At 39.2% G+C, this 20,400-nt stretch overlaps 1 protein-coding gene across 1 annotated transcript; it reads right to left on the reverse strand.

The window, feature by feature from the left end:
• Positions 1 to 7,048: 7,048 nt before the first annotated feature.
• Positions 7,049 to 20,396, reverse strand: SLC25A46 (solute carrier family 25 member 46). The gene is made up of 8 exons (XM_071448554.1): positions 20,003 to 20,396; positions 18,174 to 18,216; positions 16,865 to 16,922; positions 16,297 to 16,374; positions 15,474 to 15,574; positions 12,790 to 12,846; positions 12,274 to 12,331; positions 7,049 to 9,166 (listed from the first exon to the last, which is right to left on the reverse strand). Exons 1-8 carry the CDS (start codon positions 20,253 to 20,255, stop codon positions 8,588 to 8,590), a joined length of 1,227 nt encoding a protein of 408 aa, XP_071304655.1. The 5' UTR covers positions 20,256 to 20,396; the 3' UTR covers positions 7,049 to 8,587.
• Positions 20,397 to 20,400: the final 4 nt, after the last annotated feature.

Below are 20,400 nucleotides of genomic sequence, written 5' to 3' on the forward strand. Positions count from 1 at the left end.
GGGAACAAAATACCTGACAGATGACTAAAAGCTTGCAGCTACAAAGACAGAAGGAGGTGTACACCCAACCATCATGCTTTGAATTCCCTTTTCTTTCCAGAGATGAGAGGACTGCATATCTGATGCACATGCTGATACGTGCTGGTATGTGCTGATGTCTGTCCTACTGTGCAAGCAGAAGCTTTAGTGTGCCAAGTAGTTTCAGTTACAGAGCTTCCCAGTTAGTCCTTAAGTATGATTCCAACTTCTTGTACTGCACACTCTAAACTTTTACTAATTAATAGAGCTAGCATACACTGATCTTTTTTCAGAAATTCAAAAATTTTTAAGTTGCTGCATGTCAGCAGCGTGTTTCCTTTACAACCTAAAATGTCTTGGTTTTTATTCCCATTGGGAAAAGTTCTATGGAATCACAGAATGGTTTGGGTTGGAAGGAACCTTAAAGATCATCTACTGTTGGTGAGGACACCTTCCACTATCCCAGGTTGCTGCTCTAAGCCCCATCCAACCTGGCCTTGAACACTTCCAGGGATGGCGCATCCACAGCTTCTCTGGGAAACCTGTGCCAGGGCCTCACCACCCTCGCAGTAAAGAATTTTTTCCTCATATCTTATCTAAGCCTACTCCCCTTCAGTCTGAAGCCATTTCCCCTAGTCTTGTCACTACTTGCCCTTTATCTTTCTTGTGAGTTTCCTTCAGGTACTGGAAGGCCATAGTTAGGTCACCCCAAAGCCTCTGTTCCAGGCTGAACAATCCCAATTCTCCTGGCTTTTCCTTGTATGTTGAAACTGTATTTAAATACACAAATATTTTCCCTTTTGTAAAGTAATTGGAACCATTTCTCAACAGCAGTTTTTATGAAGATCAACTGGTGTTACATTGAGGAAACTCCATTATTGTAGAGTACTTATCAGACACAAATGTATTAGAGGAAAAACACACAAATGAGTTTCTAGACCCATTATGTTGTCAAATTAATACAAATAAACTGCTTAAGAGAACACGACACATTAATTCCCTTGATAAAAGTAGGCTTTATAAAGTAGCTGCTTTTTATTAAAAGAAAAAAATGTATTAGCCAAAGTGAATATTATTTAGTTAATTTCAAAGAATGTCAAAACTGTTATGCAACAGTTACCTGCTTCACAGCAAACTTTTTGCCAGGTTTTTTTGGGGTTTTTTTGATTGTATTGGAAATAAAAAATCTCCATTTTTCAAAGAAAACACTGTAGGCATTTTTAAGCTCCTGAAACACAAGTAGCTACATGACAAGTCTCCTTCCCCTCACTGTTCTCAAGTAGTTGAAGTGACACGTATCTCCTTGTCAGGGTGCTCTCAGCGGTAAGCACATACTTGGTTTCAAGAATCCCCTTTTCCATGCCTTTGTTTGGGTTTTTTCATGTATCATTTTGCATACACAAAGCTAGTCCATGGGAAGAGTGTCTGACAATCCTGCCCCTGCTTGTATTTTGCAACAGGTTTAGACTGATACCTCTACCCACAGAGACCATAAACTCTTCAGGGGGCTGTGTGGGCATCAAAGGTATCACATCACTTTGAGTGGCACTGAGCTGAGCTGGTAACAGCTAGGAGCAGAGAGTCAAGGCACATCTGTATACTGGTCTTTCCTCCTACAAATAATGGTCAAATGCATTACATACATAAAAATGTATGTAAAGGTGTTACATACCTTTACTCAAAGGTATTACATAAATTCAGGGTCCTATTTCAGATATCAGAAACTTCAGTGAGTTTCGTTCACTGCTGCAGGAAAAGCAAACCTGCTGTTTTTCTTTTCTGCAGACATCCTGAAACCAAGAATCAGGAACACCAGTTTACAAGTCTGTTGCTTGTAAAAATTCATTTTGGGAAAGACATGAAGCACCTTGGCAGACCAGTCAAGTTCCAGGCAAAAGGCCCTTTGCTCTGGACTTGCCTTAGTGCTAAGCATAAGACTGTGAAATAAGAGCAAGACTCAGAATTTCAGATAAAAGCTAAAATATTCCTTTCAGTTTTATTACTTTGGTAGGTAGGAGTCATGTTCTGCTCCTATGTTTTGAAAACAAGGGAAGAGTGATACAGTATTTCACCCAGATCAAGCTGTTACAGGCAATATGTACTGCAGCCAACTCATTAGCAGTTTGAATAATAACAAACAAACAAATCTGTAACTGCCATATTAGACCACTGTATGATGGTATTTGCATCCATTGAAAGAGTGCCTCAATTTGAATGGAAGATGTAGAAGACCTTTTTTTTCCTGTTGAAAAAGCTGAAAAAATAGCTGGCTTTTTAGTTGAGTCAGTTTCCAAGTATCAGGAGAAAAAAAAAAGGTATATCAGGGGTTAACATATTTTGTGATTTTAACTTATCTTCAAAAACACCATTTGAAACATAAAGGCTGAAATAGACTTCCGAATGAAACCTGACATAAATATGACATAAATACTGTACATATCTATCTGGACATTTCTATATTTTATTAAGCTTTTGCAACTGAGAACACTAATCACTGACTTTTGTTTCTCTGCATTTATGGACAGTCTCTACATTCCATTTTCAATATTGCTCCTTTTCTGCCCTGAAATTATGTTCCCAATTTGCCAGGCTGTCTGTGGGAAGGCTGGAGAGCAGAAGGTAAAGAACAAATTATCTTTATTCTATCAAAAATATCTGAAGATACAAGTTTTTTCAAGTCCTTAAATTCAGATTTGCTTTTGAAGAACACATGCTAGCAGTTTTGATCAAATTAAGATATTCCCTTCTTCTGCCCCTGCTGGAGATATGTATTACATATTCTGAAGCAAAATCAAACAAACAGTTTATTCACATTTTCCTACCGCCTCTTTTGCCATTCCAGTGAGGGAATGCTCTCATTATATATTGCTCTCAAATCTCACCAAAAAAATTTAGTGTGTGACCCCTTATTCTTGGTTATCACTAAAGAGGTAAATAGTTAGACAGTGACCACTGCTAGCCCTCAATTATACTGACAAAAATCTTAGAGCTTAGCAAGAAGTTGTGTATTAATGGAGGGACAGGCCTAATTTACATGATGTACGTTGATTAGGTTTTTCAGGTGGTTTTCAGCAACTCCCAAAATAAACTTCCCTTCCCCATATTTTCACTAGGTGCTGAATGTGTGACTGACAGGCCTGCAGTTTCCTGGGTCATGCTTCTTGCCCTTCTTGAAAACTGGGACAATGTTCACCAGTTTCCAATCAACTCAGACTTCTGTGGATTCCCAGGAATGTTCAAAAATCATTGAGAGAGGCTCATGATGACATCAGCAGCTCTTTGAGTATTCTCAGACGAATCCCATCAAGCCCCATGGTTTTGCAGGGATCCAGCTGGAGCAATGGAACCTGCACAGGCTCAGGGCCAGCTGGGAGTTTGTCACTCTCACAGTCGTGGTCCTCCAGCTCAGGGCACTCGGACCCCCCCAGCCCATCAGCAGTGTTGGAGACAGAGGCAAGGACAGCATTAAACACCTCTGCCTTGTCTCTGTCCCTGTTCAGGAGGTGACCACCCTTAGCCTGTGATGGGCAATGTTACCTCAGCATTGTCTTTTACCATTAATGATTTAAGGAAACTCTTTTCATTGTCACCCACAGTTCTGGCCAACGTCAACTCTAGCCAAGTTCTGGCTACATGAATTTTCTCCCTCACAGCAGCACCTCTATTTTTCTCCCATGGCACTTGACCCTGCTTCCACGGCCATACATGTTATTTTTCTTGCTTTAGCTCCAAAAGACCCTGCTCAGCCAAGCCAGCCTTCTGCCTCATTTGCTTGACTTCCAACATTCTGGAATTTCCTGTGCATTTAGGAGGTGGTGCTCAAAAAAGTGACCAGCATTGATGAACTCCAGCACCTTCTAAAATGTTTTCCCAGAGACCTCAATACTAGTTCCTGAAGTCTGCTCTCCTCATGTCCATGGTTGAGGTTCTTTTCTTCCTGTCAAGAGATTTTAAACTCAAACACTTAATGGCCACACAAAACCCCCTCTGGAAATGAGCAACAAATCAAGGAGGGCATTTTTCCTACTCAGCTCTTTTACTATCTGTGATGCCTTGGTACCATGAAGCTATCACCCAGGAGCTTTAGGAATATTCTGGACACCTGAAGGACAACCCGTCATCTGCCACAACCAGCATGGCTTCATGAGGGGAAAGTCCTGTTGGTCAAGCGTGATTTCCTTTTTTGACAAGGCAACCCACCTGGCTGATCAATGAAAACCAGTTGATGTAATTTTTTTGGACTTCAGTGAAGCTTTTCATACTGTCACTCACAGGATCCTCCTGGACAAAATTTCCAGCCCACAGCTGAAAAAAACACATCATGTGATGAGTGAGCAACTGGCTCACCAGTCAGGCACAAAGGGTTACATACAGTCACTGGGGTGACATCAGACTGGTAACCTGTCACTAGCAGGGTTCTGCAGGGCTCCATCCTTGGCCCTGTGCTCTTTAACATCTTCATAAACAACCTGCAGGCAGGACTGGAAGGGAGACTCAGCAAATCTGCAGATGATACAAGACAGGGAAGAGCTGTTGACTCCCTCAAAGGCAGGGAGGCCCTGCAGAGACCTCGATGAATCAAAGGGCTGGGCAATCACCGTGTGCAGTTCAACAAGGAAATATGCTGGACTCTGCACCTGGGATGGGGCAACCCTGGATGTATGGAAAGACTGGGGAATGAGAGGCTGGAGAGCAGCACCACAGAGAGGGACCTGGAGATCCTGGTTCATGGCAAGCTGAAAATGAGGCAACAGTGCTCTGGCAGCCAGGAGGGACATCCCTGTCCTGGGGGCATCAGGCCCAGCATCACCAGCTGGGCAAGGAAGGGGATTGTCCCACTCTGCTCTGGGATAGAGTGGCCTCACCTTGATTCCTGAGGGCAGTTTTAGGTGTCACAATATAAGATATAAAGATATTAAAGAGTGTCCAAAGGAAGGCCATAAAGGTGATGAAGGATCTGAAGGAAGAGCTTCATGAGGAGCATCTGTGGTCACTTGGTCTGTCAGCCTGGAGAAGAGACTGAGGAGAGACCCCATTGGAGTCTTCAACTTCTTTGTGATGGGAGGAAGGGGGCAAACACTTAACCTTGTGTCTGATTACCAGTGACAGAAAACAAGGGAATGGCTTGAAGTTGTGCTAAGGAGTTTCAGGTTGAGTATTAGGAAAAGTTTCTTGCCTCCAAGGTGTTTGGGCACTGGAACAGTGCCCAGGAAATGGTTCCCCAGGGAAATGGTCTCAGCACCTAGTTTCAAGAAGTGTTTGGACAATGCTCTCAGGCACTTAGTGGGATACTTGGGGTGCCATGAACTGAACTTCAATGGTCCTTGTGGGTCCCTTTCAATTCAGGATATTCTATGATTCTACTCTGTTTGTAGCTGCAGGCATATATCCAGCTGAATGACCATGTGAGATGAATATACTTCCATATACTTGCTTTGAACCTGCTGCTAAACTCAGAGGAGCCAAGAAAAACATGTAATTCTGAGTCTTACAAATTCTGCATAGATCTGTAAAACTGGACATTTCACATTATTGCAGTGCCCAGAGGCAGATCAAATCATGTGTGCCTCAGAGGAGATCTGCTAAAAGGAATGAAGACAGCTGGAACAATCCTGGAGAATTCAGTATTGGCACCAACACTGGATCTAAAAGCTCCATTGTAACACAAGTAAAAGCCAAGTGTCATCTGTGTGCTGTCCATGAAAGAACACAGGCAAATATTTGCCTGCTTCCAGGAGGCCTCATAGTTCAAAGTTTTCTGCCTGGACTGTTGGCAGTTATGGTACATGAAGGCTTTCCTTGTAAGAGACATGGATAAGAAGCCACGTAATGCTTCGGCAGGGGAAAACATCAGAATCTGGCTTTCTCCAGGAACACTGACCTCCTTGAAATCAGCTCTCTCAAGGTAATAAAAAATGTAGTAAGAAAAACAAGGTACAAAAGATTGTTTGCATCAGGCAGGAGAATTAGAGCAAGAATTCTTGATAATAATTCTTATTCATATGCATAAGAATTCTTCATATTTCACCATAAGCTACTTTCTACAGACAATTCAGTATTTTGTAGTTTTCAGTGCTATCTATTGCTGAAACCACCTACTGGTCATTTGTGTGAGCTAAAAATTGAGTACTTCAGATTTAAAATCCAAATGAAAACCAGAAACACGATTTAAAAGGTTAAAATTACTTTTTTCAGCCCATACTCATTTACATTTTTGCATGGGCAAAACCTTAGCAACTCTGGACAAAATGTATTAAGCGTTTTGGAAGATAAAAAAAGTATACATGAAAAATCTAAACATGCTCATTCTAACTACTGGAAAGAGGACCAAAAAAGTAAAACCCTAAGCAAAAGGTTTTTTCCACCACAGAACAACTGCTCTATACTGACAGCATTCTTTCTCACCCTGCTTATAGATCTGAGAACCTAGAGTACAACTGCAAAACTGTCAGCATTGAAAGCAAGTCTTTGATGCAATAAAATATTATAGCAGTCTCTAGTGTCACTCTTGAAAACTCATCTTCCCTCTTGAAGGATATATCAAGGCAAGTCCTCCATTTCACAAAGGAAAAAGGCCAAGAATTTTTTTCCTAGAAAAACAGGGCTGGCCAATTTTACAGATAAAACTGGAAGTGCTGGACTGCAAGATGCACTTAGTTATTGCTTCAAGGCAATTGTGATAAAATTGTTGGTTACAGCTGAATTTAACACATTTGAAAAGGCTAGTTTCATGTATTAAAAACTTGACTGGACAAGGGCATGGGCAAGTCAATGCTGTCCTTGCTTAGAGCAGGAATTTGAACTGCACGACCTGCTGAGGTCTTTTCCAGTCTGGATGATTTTCTGGCATGTCCATCTTAATACTCATAGAAATTTTTCAAGAAACCAACCCAGGAGCTGAGTATTTTATCTAAGCTCTCGCATGTAGTTTGCATGTAGTTTAATTCATCATGTTCTTGCACTTACGAAGTTGAGGAACTTGACAATGCCACCCTGGAATCTATACAGTAAAACAACACACAAAACAGGATTCCTTTACATGCCTCTTTGGTGAATTATTTTATAATACTTACAATGAATTCTCATTTTATTTAATACACTATACACTAGAATTGCAATCAACAGTATTTCAAAAGAATCCAGTTTCCAAGTTCATCATACTTTCCATTTCAACACTTAGGCATTTAAAATACACAAAAGTTATAGATTAATAATAAAGTAGACCTGACATGAAGTCAGAACTTACAAAGAGCAACATCTTTGCATTATTTCACCATGACTACTTTCCATAAGTGATAACTACACAATGATTAATGATTAAAATGCAGATCAGTTTACAGCATTCACAAAAACAGACTTGCCACATGAATGTGAAAAAAGCAGCAGCCTCTCATAATTTAAAAGTGACTTTCCACATGCTTGTTCTATTTGCAAAAAACATCTCCCAATCCCCATTGTTACTGATGAAACCAAGGATTTGGATGTTCAGAATGATTACAAATCATTTTCAGGCTGAGTCTGAAGGGGCAGAGGGCAAAAATTATTTATTTCAATAGTTCCCTTGCATATAAACACTTAGCTCTGCTCCACAAAATATTTAAACTAGCAGAGATTTTAAATTACAGACATCAGCGCTAAATAGTTAAGGAGACAATTTTATACACACCCCTCCAATCTAACAAAATAAAAACTCTAGGAACAGCCAATTGTTTTCTTAGGCTTTCTGTACACTTTGAACACCACTACAACTACTACTACACAGATTTGGATGATTATTACACTCTCATCTGGAGCATTAGAGTAAAACTAAACCCTGAAGTTGTCAGTGGAAAGTCAACTAAAAATGGCACTTACACATGCACACATCAGTTTCTATTTTGCTTTATTCACACACTTAGTTATTGTAAGCCTTGCAAACAAACTGCAAGACAGCCAAATTTGCATTCTGTGCAGCTCTGCCCCACACCCATTTTTTGTTGTTTTTATACAAAGCAAGAGATTCCCATTTGTCATCTGCTGCCACACTGCAGCAAAATAAGTCTTCTACATACCTGTAAATGATAACATTTAAGTCTACTTAAGTCACTTTTACAGTTTATATTTTACTCACAGCTCCATTAACAGTGAAGTTGGAAACATTTTTAAAAGACCATCAGTCCCCTAATTGCAAGTTCTTATAACTTAAGAAAATAAATTCCTTTCAACTGCTTAACAGTCCATATTAAATATTAGATGTGATGCTTACAAAGCAGATACTAACAATTCATATCCATTCCTTATGTCATTGAACTGGTACGAGGAAAAGTAAATCCTCAATGCAATCACATTTGAAATCTGATCCCCTTTGTATGACTGCATATGACATATTCAATTTGTGTCTGTAATTTTTAAACAGTCCTTTTTTAATTACACTTCGGAAACTATATCCCCATTTTTAAAACAAGTTGTTCTACAGTGTAAGGAGAATCCATAGAGTGGATTCCCCAAAGTTCATTTTCTAAGCCACTTAAACAATAACTAGGCTAGCAAGTCAATCATGTCCAATGTGCTGGATCCAGACCTGGACAGATTAAGAAACATTTTGAAGCAGTGTTGAGTAAATAATTTTGGTAAGCTGTAAAACTGCCACATGCAAGGTATACTGTACTATAACAGCTCCAAATCCTTTATAAAAACCTTGCACTCCTTCTTCCCGTTTTATAGTATTTATGCAGTCTTTCATTCCCTCATACTGAGTATTGATTGGAAGCACTTCATAGCCAAGGTCTGTATTGTCAATTATTGTGCGTGTCCCTTGAATATGAAGGCGGTGCAAAACTGTTTCCAGTGGGTAAAGCATGACATCAGCACAAAGGCTAGCAGCAAAGCTAGCAATAAGTTCCGGAAAATACGCATCCAGCATGCTCTGCACAGAAGTGGAGCTCTCAGTTGGAAGGTTGTGGGAATTATCCCTTTTCAAAACAAACAAGACAAGCTTCTGGACGACGGAACTGATGACGTAGTGAAGAACTCCGTGCAGAGCAGTGGGAAAAGTCAGGACCATCAGAGGAAGGAGACGCTTGCTATGGGGTACTCCCAAGCCTACAACTCTCCCAATTCCTTCTTTCACGCAGTCCAGGATGCCAGGGTTGTCTCGAATGATTTCACTCTACAAGAACAAACAAGGAGTTACAACTCGTGCTGAGCAGTTCAAAAACATCCTGACATCCACTCTTGACAGTTTATCACTGCTTAACTTTTAAAAAGAGTTAAACACTTGCATGCTATTATGTCTACACAGCTGTACAAATAAAAGCCGCTTGTTATAACACTCTTCACAGCATTCAATTAAGCTTCTTTTTAAAGAATGAACCCATCTTGAAGAGGTGAGGGTTTTTTAATGTATATTGCAGTTATCTGTGTTTCTACCTTCAGCCTACTGCTGAAAGTATCAGAATGCAAAGCAGTCATGAACTTGTAATGTCTACATCTGGAGCAAAATGCCAGGAAGGATTTATTTAATTCAAAATTCCTTTATTTAAAGACTGTGACCATAATCTTTGAACTTGAATCTACATAGTAAAGATTTCTATAACTAGTGTTGAAAGCTCATTTTTTATTTGAATTGAATAGTTTCAGTTTTGAATGTTTTCATGGCATTATATGCATTTAAAGTAGCATTCTTTACCCATGATGTCTCTTAGTGAAGAGATAATTACTCTATTCACGTGCTAAAAATAAAAATCCTGTAGGAATTATTTACTCTGTTACAATCCACCTGTGAGGGTAGAAGTAAGTTAAAAACATTATTTCCCCTACTATTATCCTGTGGTTTGCATCCAAAATTCAAGATTTTGGTGTTCTCCTAAATGTCCAAGTGGTCTATGTCCTGACCTCAAGCCAGAATAAACCACCAGAATATTCCTCAGCATTTGAGGAAATATTAAACAGCCTACAGAGCCTTGATGGTCTTTTCTGTGTGGATGAGAAACTAATTTAAATGCCTGAGAACATAATGTTGTTGCAGACTTTAAGTACAAGTTAAGCAGCACAACACCTTTTCTGTCCCACATCACTACAGTCACTGCACTTCAAAACCATTCCTGCTTTGGCCTAACACGCCACCATGAGGTATGAGATGCTAATGACAAAAGAACAGCTAATGACAAAATGTGACAGCTACCAATTTCCACTCTTTACAGCTATTTTGGTGAAATTTACACTCGGATAAGTGTCAAACAGATACTGTTGAACAGCATGGTTTACCAGAATTAAGACAGTTAAAGTCAACAAAAACCTGCTAGTAGGAAGTCCAACAATCTTGAACTTTTCTGGTTTGTCACTGGTCACTGTATTCTTACAGCACAGGAATGTAGTTCAAACCTGGCAAGCCAAGCTGCTCCCCTGCACCAATTAATACAATATAAAAAGCTTCACAAATGCTATCATTACCTCTGCTGTGTTTCTAATAAGCTTATGATGATGTTTCCAGGAACTCAAGAACACATTTTGTACATTATATATATATATATATATATATAGATAGATAGATATAGATATAGATATAGATATAGATATAATATATACATAATATATACACATACACACAGACAGACACATGCCTGTTGAGTAAAATATTTGCACACAGCTGAAGCTACCAATCTTAAAATCCTCAGATCTCAGTGGCATTTTCATAACCAATCCATTACAGAGATCACCTACCCAAAAGGCCAAGAGAGATGCTTTTCTGGTGTTTTATTGTTTTCCTATTAAGTTGCTTTCTAGCAAAGAAACTTTATACTTACTTTGCAAACAGAAGACAGGCTCTAAACATGTTCTCTTTTATTGCTTAAAAATTTACCCGTGCATAACACCACAGGTAATGCAAAATCCTTTCAGACAAAAATATGAGCAGCAATATATAACATTCCATTCTGTGGTCTGCTATGAACTCCAGAAATATTAACAGTGTTCCACCACTCTAGTTCCACCACTGTTTCTAGTTCCAAAATTATGGCATGGTCAGGGTAGAGCCATTCCCCAGCAATTAAGAATTTGAGTTCCAGCCAGGTTCCCATTATGACACCAGCTAAGTCTCCCAAATATTCCCCAAACCAGAGATCCCAGGAGGAAAGAAGATTTCTAAAATACAGAGTATCTTCAGAGGAAGTGAGTTTGTTGTTGAGAGTCTGTCTATAACTCTCCCTGCACAAACGCTTAATCCCACCTGTCCTGTTAATCCATAATGCAGCCAGTTCAGACAGAACAGCTCTCCTAGTACCTTCTGGCTCATTTCAGCTTGGATTGTCTGCCCACAGCAGAATCCTGCCCCTGTCCACGCCTCTAAAGGCATGCTGAAACTAAAAAACTGCAGAAGCCAACCTTCTCCCCAGAAAAACCACCATTTTGGACACATAGACCAGCAAACTAGTCTTGATGGTACATACAACTTGCCCATGCTATGAATGAAAATTATTATTTTGATGACTCAGTGACACAAGAGTGACTATCCTGCACGCTCCCTATGAGAGCTCAATCTACAGAGAGAGAGTTCCATTAGCTGCACAGAGACTCTGTCATGTCATCTAAGAGCAAGTCATTATACAGACAGAGCTGGGAGAATTATCCTGGACATTTCTGCACAGCTAACCCTTGTCTTTCTCCAGAAAGAGATGCAACACCTCACTGACAGGCAGCCTGCAACACAGCACTATGGCCCACTCTGCACAATTACAGAACCAGCTAAGACATATTCTAAGTGACAGGTCCAGATTTTATTTTTTGTGGCTGAGGAAGAACTAGATGAAGATTAAAACTAAAAATTTGATTGAATGAAAACAGTCCTGAGAGGGTAGAGTTGAGTATTTAATTAAAAATCCCCACTGAACTACTAGAAAAAACTTTACAGTTGTTGTAGGGCGACAGATGTCACTGTAACAACATGCCTAGGAAAGCAAAGGTTAAAAAACTTGAGATTGAGAAAAACTTCTTTCTGTTTTATCTACTGGAACACATAAATATAGCATGTCCCTATTTCATATACAATATATTCCAACTATCTACATTAAATGTCCTTTCTAATTCTAGATTTAGAATTAATATATACTGATACACCCTACATAGGTAACATCCATTTCAGCTAAGTCACACAGCCTCAAGCAAAACAAATGCAACTACTGCAACACAAACCTGAATTCAAAGATTCATCTCTCCACATAATCTAATCTCTAAAGAGTAACAGTGTCTTTAAAAATGTTCCAAATATATTTAAATTACCTGTACAGTTTCAATCAGGCTTGCAGAATAAAAAGGCATTGCTATCACATGTGTTAACCTGTAGAAATTAACAATGTAGGAATTAACATAATGACAGTATCAGAATTTCAACCAAACAGGCACCTGTAAGTTCATAAAGCTATCTACCAAATTATCCCTGAGAGAAAATTAACCAAGTATAACTCAATTACTAAAATGTATATCAACTAGTTGAGGTAAGCTTCAGTCAAAAGTTTAGTTAAATTCTATTTCCATGTTACCAGACTGATTAAGGTCTAAAATAGTCTAATCTTTTAATTTAGTGGAGGTTCCATAAACACAGGGATCTAGTATGAGAAAACCTGTGAAAGTGGTGTATGTAATCAAGATTGTTCAAAAAATCAGCATTTGAAAAGTACTGTTAGCATCTTGTCAAGAAACTACTGTTGGCATCTTGTAGCAGCAGACTAAACTTACGTCCATTTGGTAGTTTTATTATGTTTAGATAGTAAGACATAAGATACATGCTATACTTACCCTTTGAGTAAAAGGTGTCCACCTATCTGCTTCAAATTCCATTTATGTGAAAGCTCTCTAAAAAGACAACATAAATAATCATCCACATGTAATTCTCAAGCAATTCTTCCATGAGTGTCAACAACCTGTCGTCAGTTTTCATATTGGTGTTCTATGATTCAGGGTGAAGTATTTCCCATATTGGAAAGACACAGTGAAACATTTAGTAAATCAAGCTTAAATTAACTTCAAGTAGTTTTTTGGGCGTATCAGATATTCTATCAAAAAAGGTTTCAGTTACTAATTACTAAGATGTTTGCAGCTCTCACAGCAACTGACTTTAATCAGTTCTGCCTTTATGTAGCAACCTTATGTACAAGCACTTAAAGCAATCAGGAAACAACAGAGTACTTTATAATCTTTCTACTCTTCCTTTATCAAGAAATCATTTTTATTTCATTTTGGTTTGGTTGTGCTCCTCTGTTCTTTAGGTTATGTTTACCCTGTTGTTATTTCTTTAAAGAAAATATAAATTATATTCAGGTACAATTAGATACAAAAAATCAAGTACAAGAGGTCAGGCTAGAAGTTGCACAGTAATTCCATTCAGACATAATTGAAGTTTTTTGTCCTATGACCAGTCCTTAGCATATTCTGATAAAAAAGAAGAAAACCCATGTATTTAACACAAAGGTGACATCAATAATATTTCCTTGAAGTAGTATTTCTAGTATGCACTTCAAAATAAAAACAGCAAATGTTAACAGTCCACTTGACAGAAAATATAAACCCACCTAGCTCAAGATACCATTCAAATACCACATGTACTGACAATGCATATGGCCAATATCTAGCTATGAGGTATAGATACTTGTCTGTAATGCTGGGCACACTAGACTTTGCATTTTTAATAACAAGCTATAATGTTTTCAGCTTCGTTGTCTAGGAATCACAATCAGACACTGCTTGTAGTTAACCCTAATCCAAGAAAGGCAAGATTTTACTCTTCCTGAAGAATTGTGTGTTGTTACTAGCTTTCACATTTTAAATCCATAGGTCAATCACTAAACAGGAACAGAAGATCATTTTTACCATTATATATTTCAGACACTTGGATCACATCCACTTACCATAATAGTTAAATGATTTGGAAAATTAAACCAGCCAAACTAATGTGTGAAAGCCTAATCTGTCACTCCACAAGGCATAACTGTGCAAGAACAATTATGTAAGAAGTTTGCCTAGTACAAAACATTCACACCCATTTCTGGGCTCCTCTCCTAAAACAGGGGTACTCTTTCATGTAACTATAACACAGAATTAGAATGGACATTTCACTTCTCTGTGTTCTTTGGACCCTGATAACGCAGTTAAATAACCTTTTAAATTAGATTTGCCGGCACTGCTGCTACAAGCAATAACCTTCTCCTCCCTGTGACCACCCTAAGATGCAAGCCACCATTAAGAAGGAAGAGAGAGCATTCAGTAGAAAATTGTGGGGTGGTGCATGTATGAGAAAACCACTGAGAAAGCCAGATCATTTTCAAAGGTAATTTCCTGACTGTTCACACACTGCGTTTCCACAAAGATGGGAGTAGCAGAGAGGAAAGAATGAGCTGGTTCCAGCAGAAAGGTCTGATTCTTTTGGCAGCAGCACCAGCTTACTTTCCAAACTGCTGAGCTGGCCCACAAGAAGAAAAACATTGCTTACATTCTTGAGAATTTGGAACTATGAAGATATAAACACTAAAACACATATCATGAACTTAAGCATACCCTAGAGCTGTATCTAAAACACACTTGGAGAAAGCACATGCCTGGAAATTTAAATTACCTATGAAACAGAGCCGACCAAAACCCTTAAATACATACTACACAATTTAAATATGAAATACTTTTGCTAATGCTTTTGAACTTGCAAATGCCTACTTTTATTAGTCCGGATACATGCATCATAACAGTATTTGATTAATCCTAACCATATTTCTTCTTTTTAAACACAGGATAGTTTCCATGTCCCTGAATATTCTTAGTAAAAAATTACTAAATTTCTGCAGCAGAGGGTTGACACAGTGATGTAGAATGCTGAGTATCTCTTTAAATAAAGTCAGTAATTTTTAGTGGTAACGTCTTTGTTATGAGAATACTGAACAAGGTACATATAGCTGTTGGTCAAGGAAAGCAAAAGATAAAGCTGCTGTTCCTTGGACACCCATTTACGACGTCTTCTCATTTACTAACGCAGGCCATTCTATTCTCCCTCCTACCAAGGACAGTGCAAATATTCAGCAAAATGTCAGTGCTAGCTCATTAGCTGTGCAAGTCTTCTGTATTTACATTAATAAGACCAGGAATTTTTCCCTTCAGTATGGTATTTGCTATTACCACACAATAAAAACCTAAATAAAAGAAGAAAATTATGATTTCTTTTATTACAGAGTTAAATACCAAAGACCAATTTGCCACAGCATTTCTAAGCCAGACAAGTAAGCAGACACAAACAAATAAAGTTCCCAGAAAGAATCCCTCACTATTTATGGATTATAAGGTCGCCTTTTCCAAGACAACCACATTGTGTTTGGAAACACCTATTTATTATCTTGTTGTTCTCATGAAGTATTTTTTTTCAAACAGCCTTACTAACACTTTGAAAATAAGTCAACAACTTACTAATTTGTTAGAAGTGGTAAAAAAGCATGCAATACCTTGGCAAAGGTGTAAATTCACTGATGATGCCTTCTGTTCCCAGGGTTATGCCCTGAACAATGAAAGTGCTGCCCATTCCTTTCCAGAGAGCTCTTGGACCCTGTGTGTCAAAATATCCAAAACAAAACTCAAAAATATTTTCAACTTATTATTAAAGAATTTCAGTAAATTCAGACCACACAGGGCTAAAATTCTAGTGTTTAACTTTATCATTAAACTCGGGTAACAACTCATTTTTTAATCTACAAAAAAGTTTTTGTTTTTCAATAATTTCAAATAAAGTTTTTGTTTTTCAATAATTTCAAAGACCTGTCAATAATTTTGGAGGCACATCTCCCACTGTTAATAATCTGCATTATAAACTTAACACCATTTTTTATGGCCAAAATGAGCTTGAGATGTCAAAAGTACATCCATAAGATATTCAGAATTAAGAATTTCTTCCTGCCTTCTGATGTGAGTTTAAGGATTGCCATCCCCCTGCAGAATTGGAAATGTACTCAGTACTACCTTTGGAAGGCGTCACTTCAACAATAACTTTATCCACATAATGATTAATGATTTTTCAGAAACCTAATGAAAAAAAAATTCAGGGACTTTTTGTTTTCTAACATCCATAAATCTTTCCCCACTAAGTACTGTAGTTCTGAAAAAAATAATGGTTACTTGATCTTCTTGACACATTTTTGTAACTATAAAACTATCAAACCCTCAGCACAGCCATGCTTTACAACACCACCTAAATAAACACTCAGATTGCAATGTACACACATGCTGTAGGTACTCTCAGTGCTCACATACAGGTTGCCACCACACACTAACCTGTGTCTTATTGATGCAGTACATGATATTGACAATACTAAATGGTGTGAGATGATAATTCCGTGCATGATAGTTAACCTGTTAAAATATAAACAATGGCAGTCTTAGAAACACACTTGCAGATGATACAACTCTGAAGGATAAAGGTGTTTCAAATATAAGAATTTTATCTCTGTAAAGATCAGCTAAAGGTATGAGCAAATTCTCACTGAAATTTAGGGAAATGGGCAGTCCTTTTAAGTATTCATATGAAAGTTTAAACAATAAACTTTACATAAATCAGAACCTATGAAACAAAGCATCTTGCTTGTAAATGGGGATCTGAAAGTTGCTCTACAGACCCCAAAACACTGTTGTAATTTGCTCTCCACTGCCCAAAGAAAAATGAGTAAGATTTTTCAAAATATGCTAAACTGCAGAACAGAAAACATGTATTCTACAAGTAAACACTTGTTAATGTAGCAGAGGCCCCCTAAAAATTACAAAGCTTCCTATAATACATACTTTCATTCAGAGATATGGCAGTACACAGGAGCTTTGACTGGAATAGGTAATATGAAAGACATACCTGACATTGACGGCGTAGAACAATGCAAGGATGTGCCAACACATTTTCTGTAAATAGGCTTCAAAGGAAAATTGTATTTAATGAGAAGTCACTAAGAATTCCTTAGAAAAGGCTTGTTAATTGTCTCTAACAACAGCAGATCAGTATTTGGAAAAACAATGTATTTTCTAGTGAACTAACAAGGCATGTTTTTGATGGCTACCCAACAGCCTCCCAAGGAACAAGTTACATGAAATCTGACATACACATTCATGATGAAAAAGCCCCATATATATGTAGCATGCACATATTTTTATATGCAAATAACATACGACATTTCTTAATCTCATCCTCCTCAAAGTATCATGGTACATAACAAACCACAACCACAGTTATGAGAGGATTAGTTCCAGTTTTATGCTAATTCTGCATACTGTATTAATAATCAAGACTCTCCTTAGGAGGGCCATAGAAGGACTGGTAGTAGTAGCTGACTACCTTTTCACCAAAAACACTACTGACCCAAAACAATTCTCCTGCCACTGCCAGAAGTCATATTTCAATCAAAACTTCATAGGAAAATTCTCACTTCCAAAGCAGAATTCCTGGTTGCAGCCATTCAGAGAAAATATTAATTTCATCTCAGAGTGCCTGAGTGATCAGAGTACTTACCCGTACATTTTCAAACCTGGGACATGGATTAGAAAAGTAGAACATCCAGGATTTTTACAAACACAAGCTACAGAATCATCTCTGGTAGGTTTCTGAACTTCTGATAAACAGAAGAATACTGCAGTTTTTAAACTATTGAGCTAATTTGTAGTTTGCTACTACCAAAAGAAGTAAAACTTTCCCTGGACATCAGCATCTTAAAATTCAGCACTTTCTCAAAAACACTATTAATAATCAATCACTATAATAAAGAATAAAATGTCCTCCAGACCGCTTGGTTAGATGAACATTATGGTGTGAGGATACTTTGGTAATACACTCGAAGACATTTTCACTTTCTTAGGAAATATTTGTATTGACTAAAAATATTAATAAAAGTTGCAAATGTCAAAAAAATTTTCTGGTGTTACTTTCAGATTACTTGGACAGGGTACACACATCCTGGGCATTCCATATGAAAAACTGTTTCTCACATTCATGTATGTATTTTTTGAGCAACAGTTAAAGAAAACAGAAACCTAAACGGGGGTAGTAAGTTTCTAAACACATTTCAGCTACTTATGGGTGTTGGAATAAAAACACAATATAGAAGTGTATGTAGGGTTTATAAGACAAATATGAGCTTTACTACTGCTTTGTCACTCAGCACAACTCTTACCTTGCAAGGCCAATACCAAAGCCAGCAAATCTGTTCAACTGCTCTGAAAAAGAAAAAAAAAAAACAAAACCAGATTATACAGCAGTGATAATCACAAAATAGCGAAAATGCATGCACAGGATCTGAAAAACTAATTTTATCCTATACTTGCATGAGAAAATTACAAGCACTAAACCACAATATTTATTGCAGTTGAGCAACAGAGGATATAAAAAAATATTCTCCCAGGAATATTTGCACTTTGGACTGCATTTGAGTTTGTACATACTCTTATATATAAAATTATGCTTTTCTTACAGGGGAAAAAAAGAACAGAGAAAAATGAACAGTAAGACAGAGAGTACTTTAATATCTAAAAAAACCAACTCAAACCAACTACTGAAAGATTTAGCATGCGTGAGTTTACAGTAATTCTGAAACATAAATTTAGATAATTGAGGTGAAAATAATGTTAAAACAGTAAGGCGGCAAAATTTTGGGTGAAGTTACACAAAAAGCCATGGATAAAGTAACAAACATCCACATAAGGCAAATTTTCAAGCCAGCTGTTTATCTCCAGTCCTTTGCAAAAATCTAGTTATTGGAGAATTACAAAAGTAATTAATTCAACTCTCTGTTGCCTGCAACCAGACAAACATTTGCCCATTGGGAATTATCAGAAGGGTTTTAAGATGAGCATCAGAACAGTAAAGGCATTTTAAAGTTAATGCTCAGCCCTACAATCTTCAGAGTGCAAGCAGTCTGAAATTACGGATAAAGTAACTTCAGTGGGGCTCCACACAAATGTGGCAGCCCTCCTAAAAATGGTAAGATACCATTTGCAGCTGCTGGATTTAGTGATTACAGCAACTCCGTATCAGCGCTCCAAAGTGCAGAATGAACACACCTTCCACATGTAGATAGGGGGGAAAAATGTAGCCTCCAGCTATGCAAAGATATTTAGTGCTTCAACCAGTGCATCCATGGATGGAGTCCATGCTAAAGGCTGTACTCTTTGTGAGACCTAAATAAAAGCACTGCACTACAGGTCAGAAAAGAATGACTTGCCTACTAATAAAATTTGATTTCAGGTAAATTACTATTTCATCTATCTTTTGATACTCAAGTGTCTATAACCTGCTCCTTTTTATTTAAAGAAAGCAACATACAGTACCCTAGATACAGCAAGTTTTCCTTAATTCACCTCAATTTCATGAAGATCTAAAATTACTTTATTTATGGAGGCTTATAGTCACTTTCCTAGCAATTACTGAAAAAGCCCCGTACTCAGTTGCTTCCTTAAATCCTACCAGTCCCACAGTTCCCTTGCAATCACGCGGGGAGGGGGAAGGTTTACGTCAGCAGTTCATGTTCTAAACCCGAGAGAAGCCACGCAGTCTGTACCACCACCACCACCAGCAAAATAACGCAGCACTCTAAGAGCCGAGAGCACTTCCTGCCCTTAAAGAGGGCGGAGTGTTTCTGCAGGAGATTGTTTACGCGGGCAATGAGGAGCAAGCTGACTGCACGCTGCTTAACAAGAAGCTGCGGGCGCGCTCTGACACTCTCAAACCATTTTTGCATGGAGTTGCACAGCGCTGGAGCGCAACAAGCAGCCACGGAGCAGTCCGCCTTCTTCTAAAGGACTTTTCTCCCGGCGCTTCAGGACCGCCAGTAAAAAGGAGGGCCGGGCGGCGCTCGGCCTGGCCACGGCACAGCCCGGGGCCGCCGCCCGCCCTTGCCCGGCGGGTCACTACTCGCGGGAGGCGGGAGCCGCGGATCAGCGGGATCGGGGAGCGGCGAGAGGCGGCGGCCGTCCCCGGGCTAGCCCAGGCCGGGCCCTCCCTTACCGGCGCCGGGGCCGGCCACCCCGAGATTGACCTCCTCGTTGGAGCCGGCGCCGCCCAGAGGGGTCCCGGCCCCATACGGCGGCGTCTTCTCGCCCCAGTGCAGGTTACGGCTGCCGGGGATGTCGGGCGGGCTGGTCACCCAGGAGCCTAGCTCCGAGCCGCTGCTGAAGGGCCTGGAGCCGGGGCCTAGTTCGTCGCGGCCGATCCCGCGGTAGCCGAGGCCGTCGAAGCCGTCGGGGCGCCGCGGGTGCATGGCGGGGGTGGCTGAGGGGGCCCGGCGGGGCCGAGGGGAGCGGGAGAGGAGCGGAGGCGCCGCGGTCGGGACGCACCGGCGGCAACGGACCCGGACCCGCCGCTCGCCCTGGCACTTCCGGCCGCGGTGAGGCCGCGCGCGTGAC

The sequence above is a fragment of the Agelaius tricolor genome, unplaced genomic scaffold, assembly GCF_023055355.1.
Source record: "Agelaius tricolor isolate 1412-34295 unplaced genomic scaffold, bAgeTri1.0.p SCAF_27, whole genome shotgun sequence".
In the NCBI taxonomy this organism is placed as follows: domain Eukaryota; kingdom Metazoa; phylum Chordata; class Aves; order Passeriformes; family Icteridae; genus Agelaius; species Agelaius tricolor.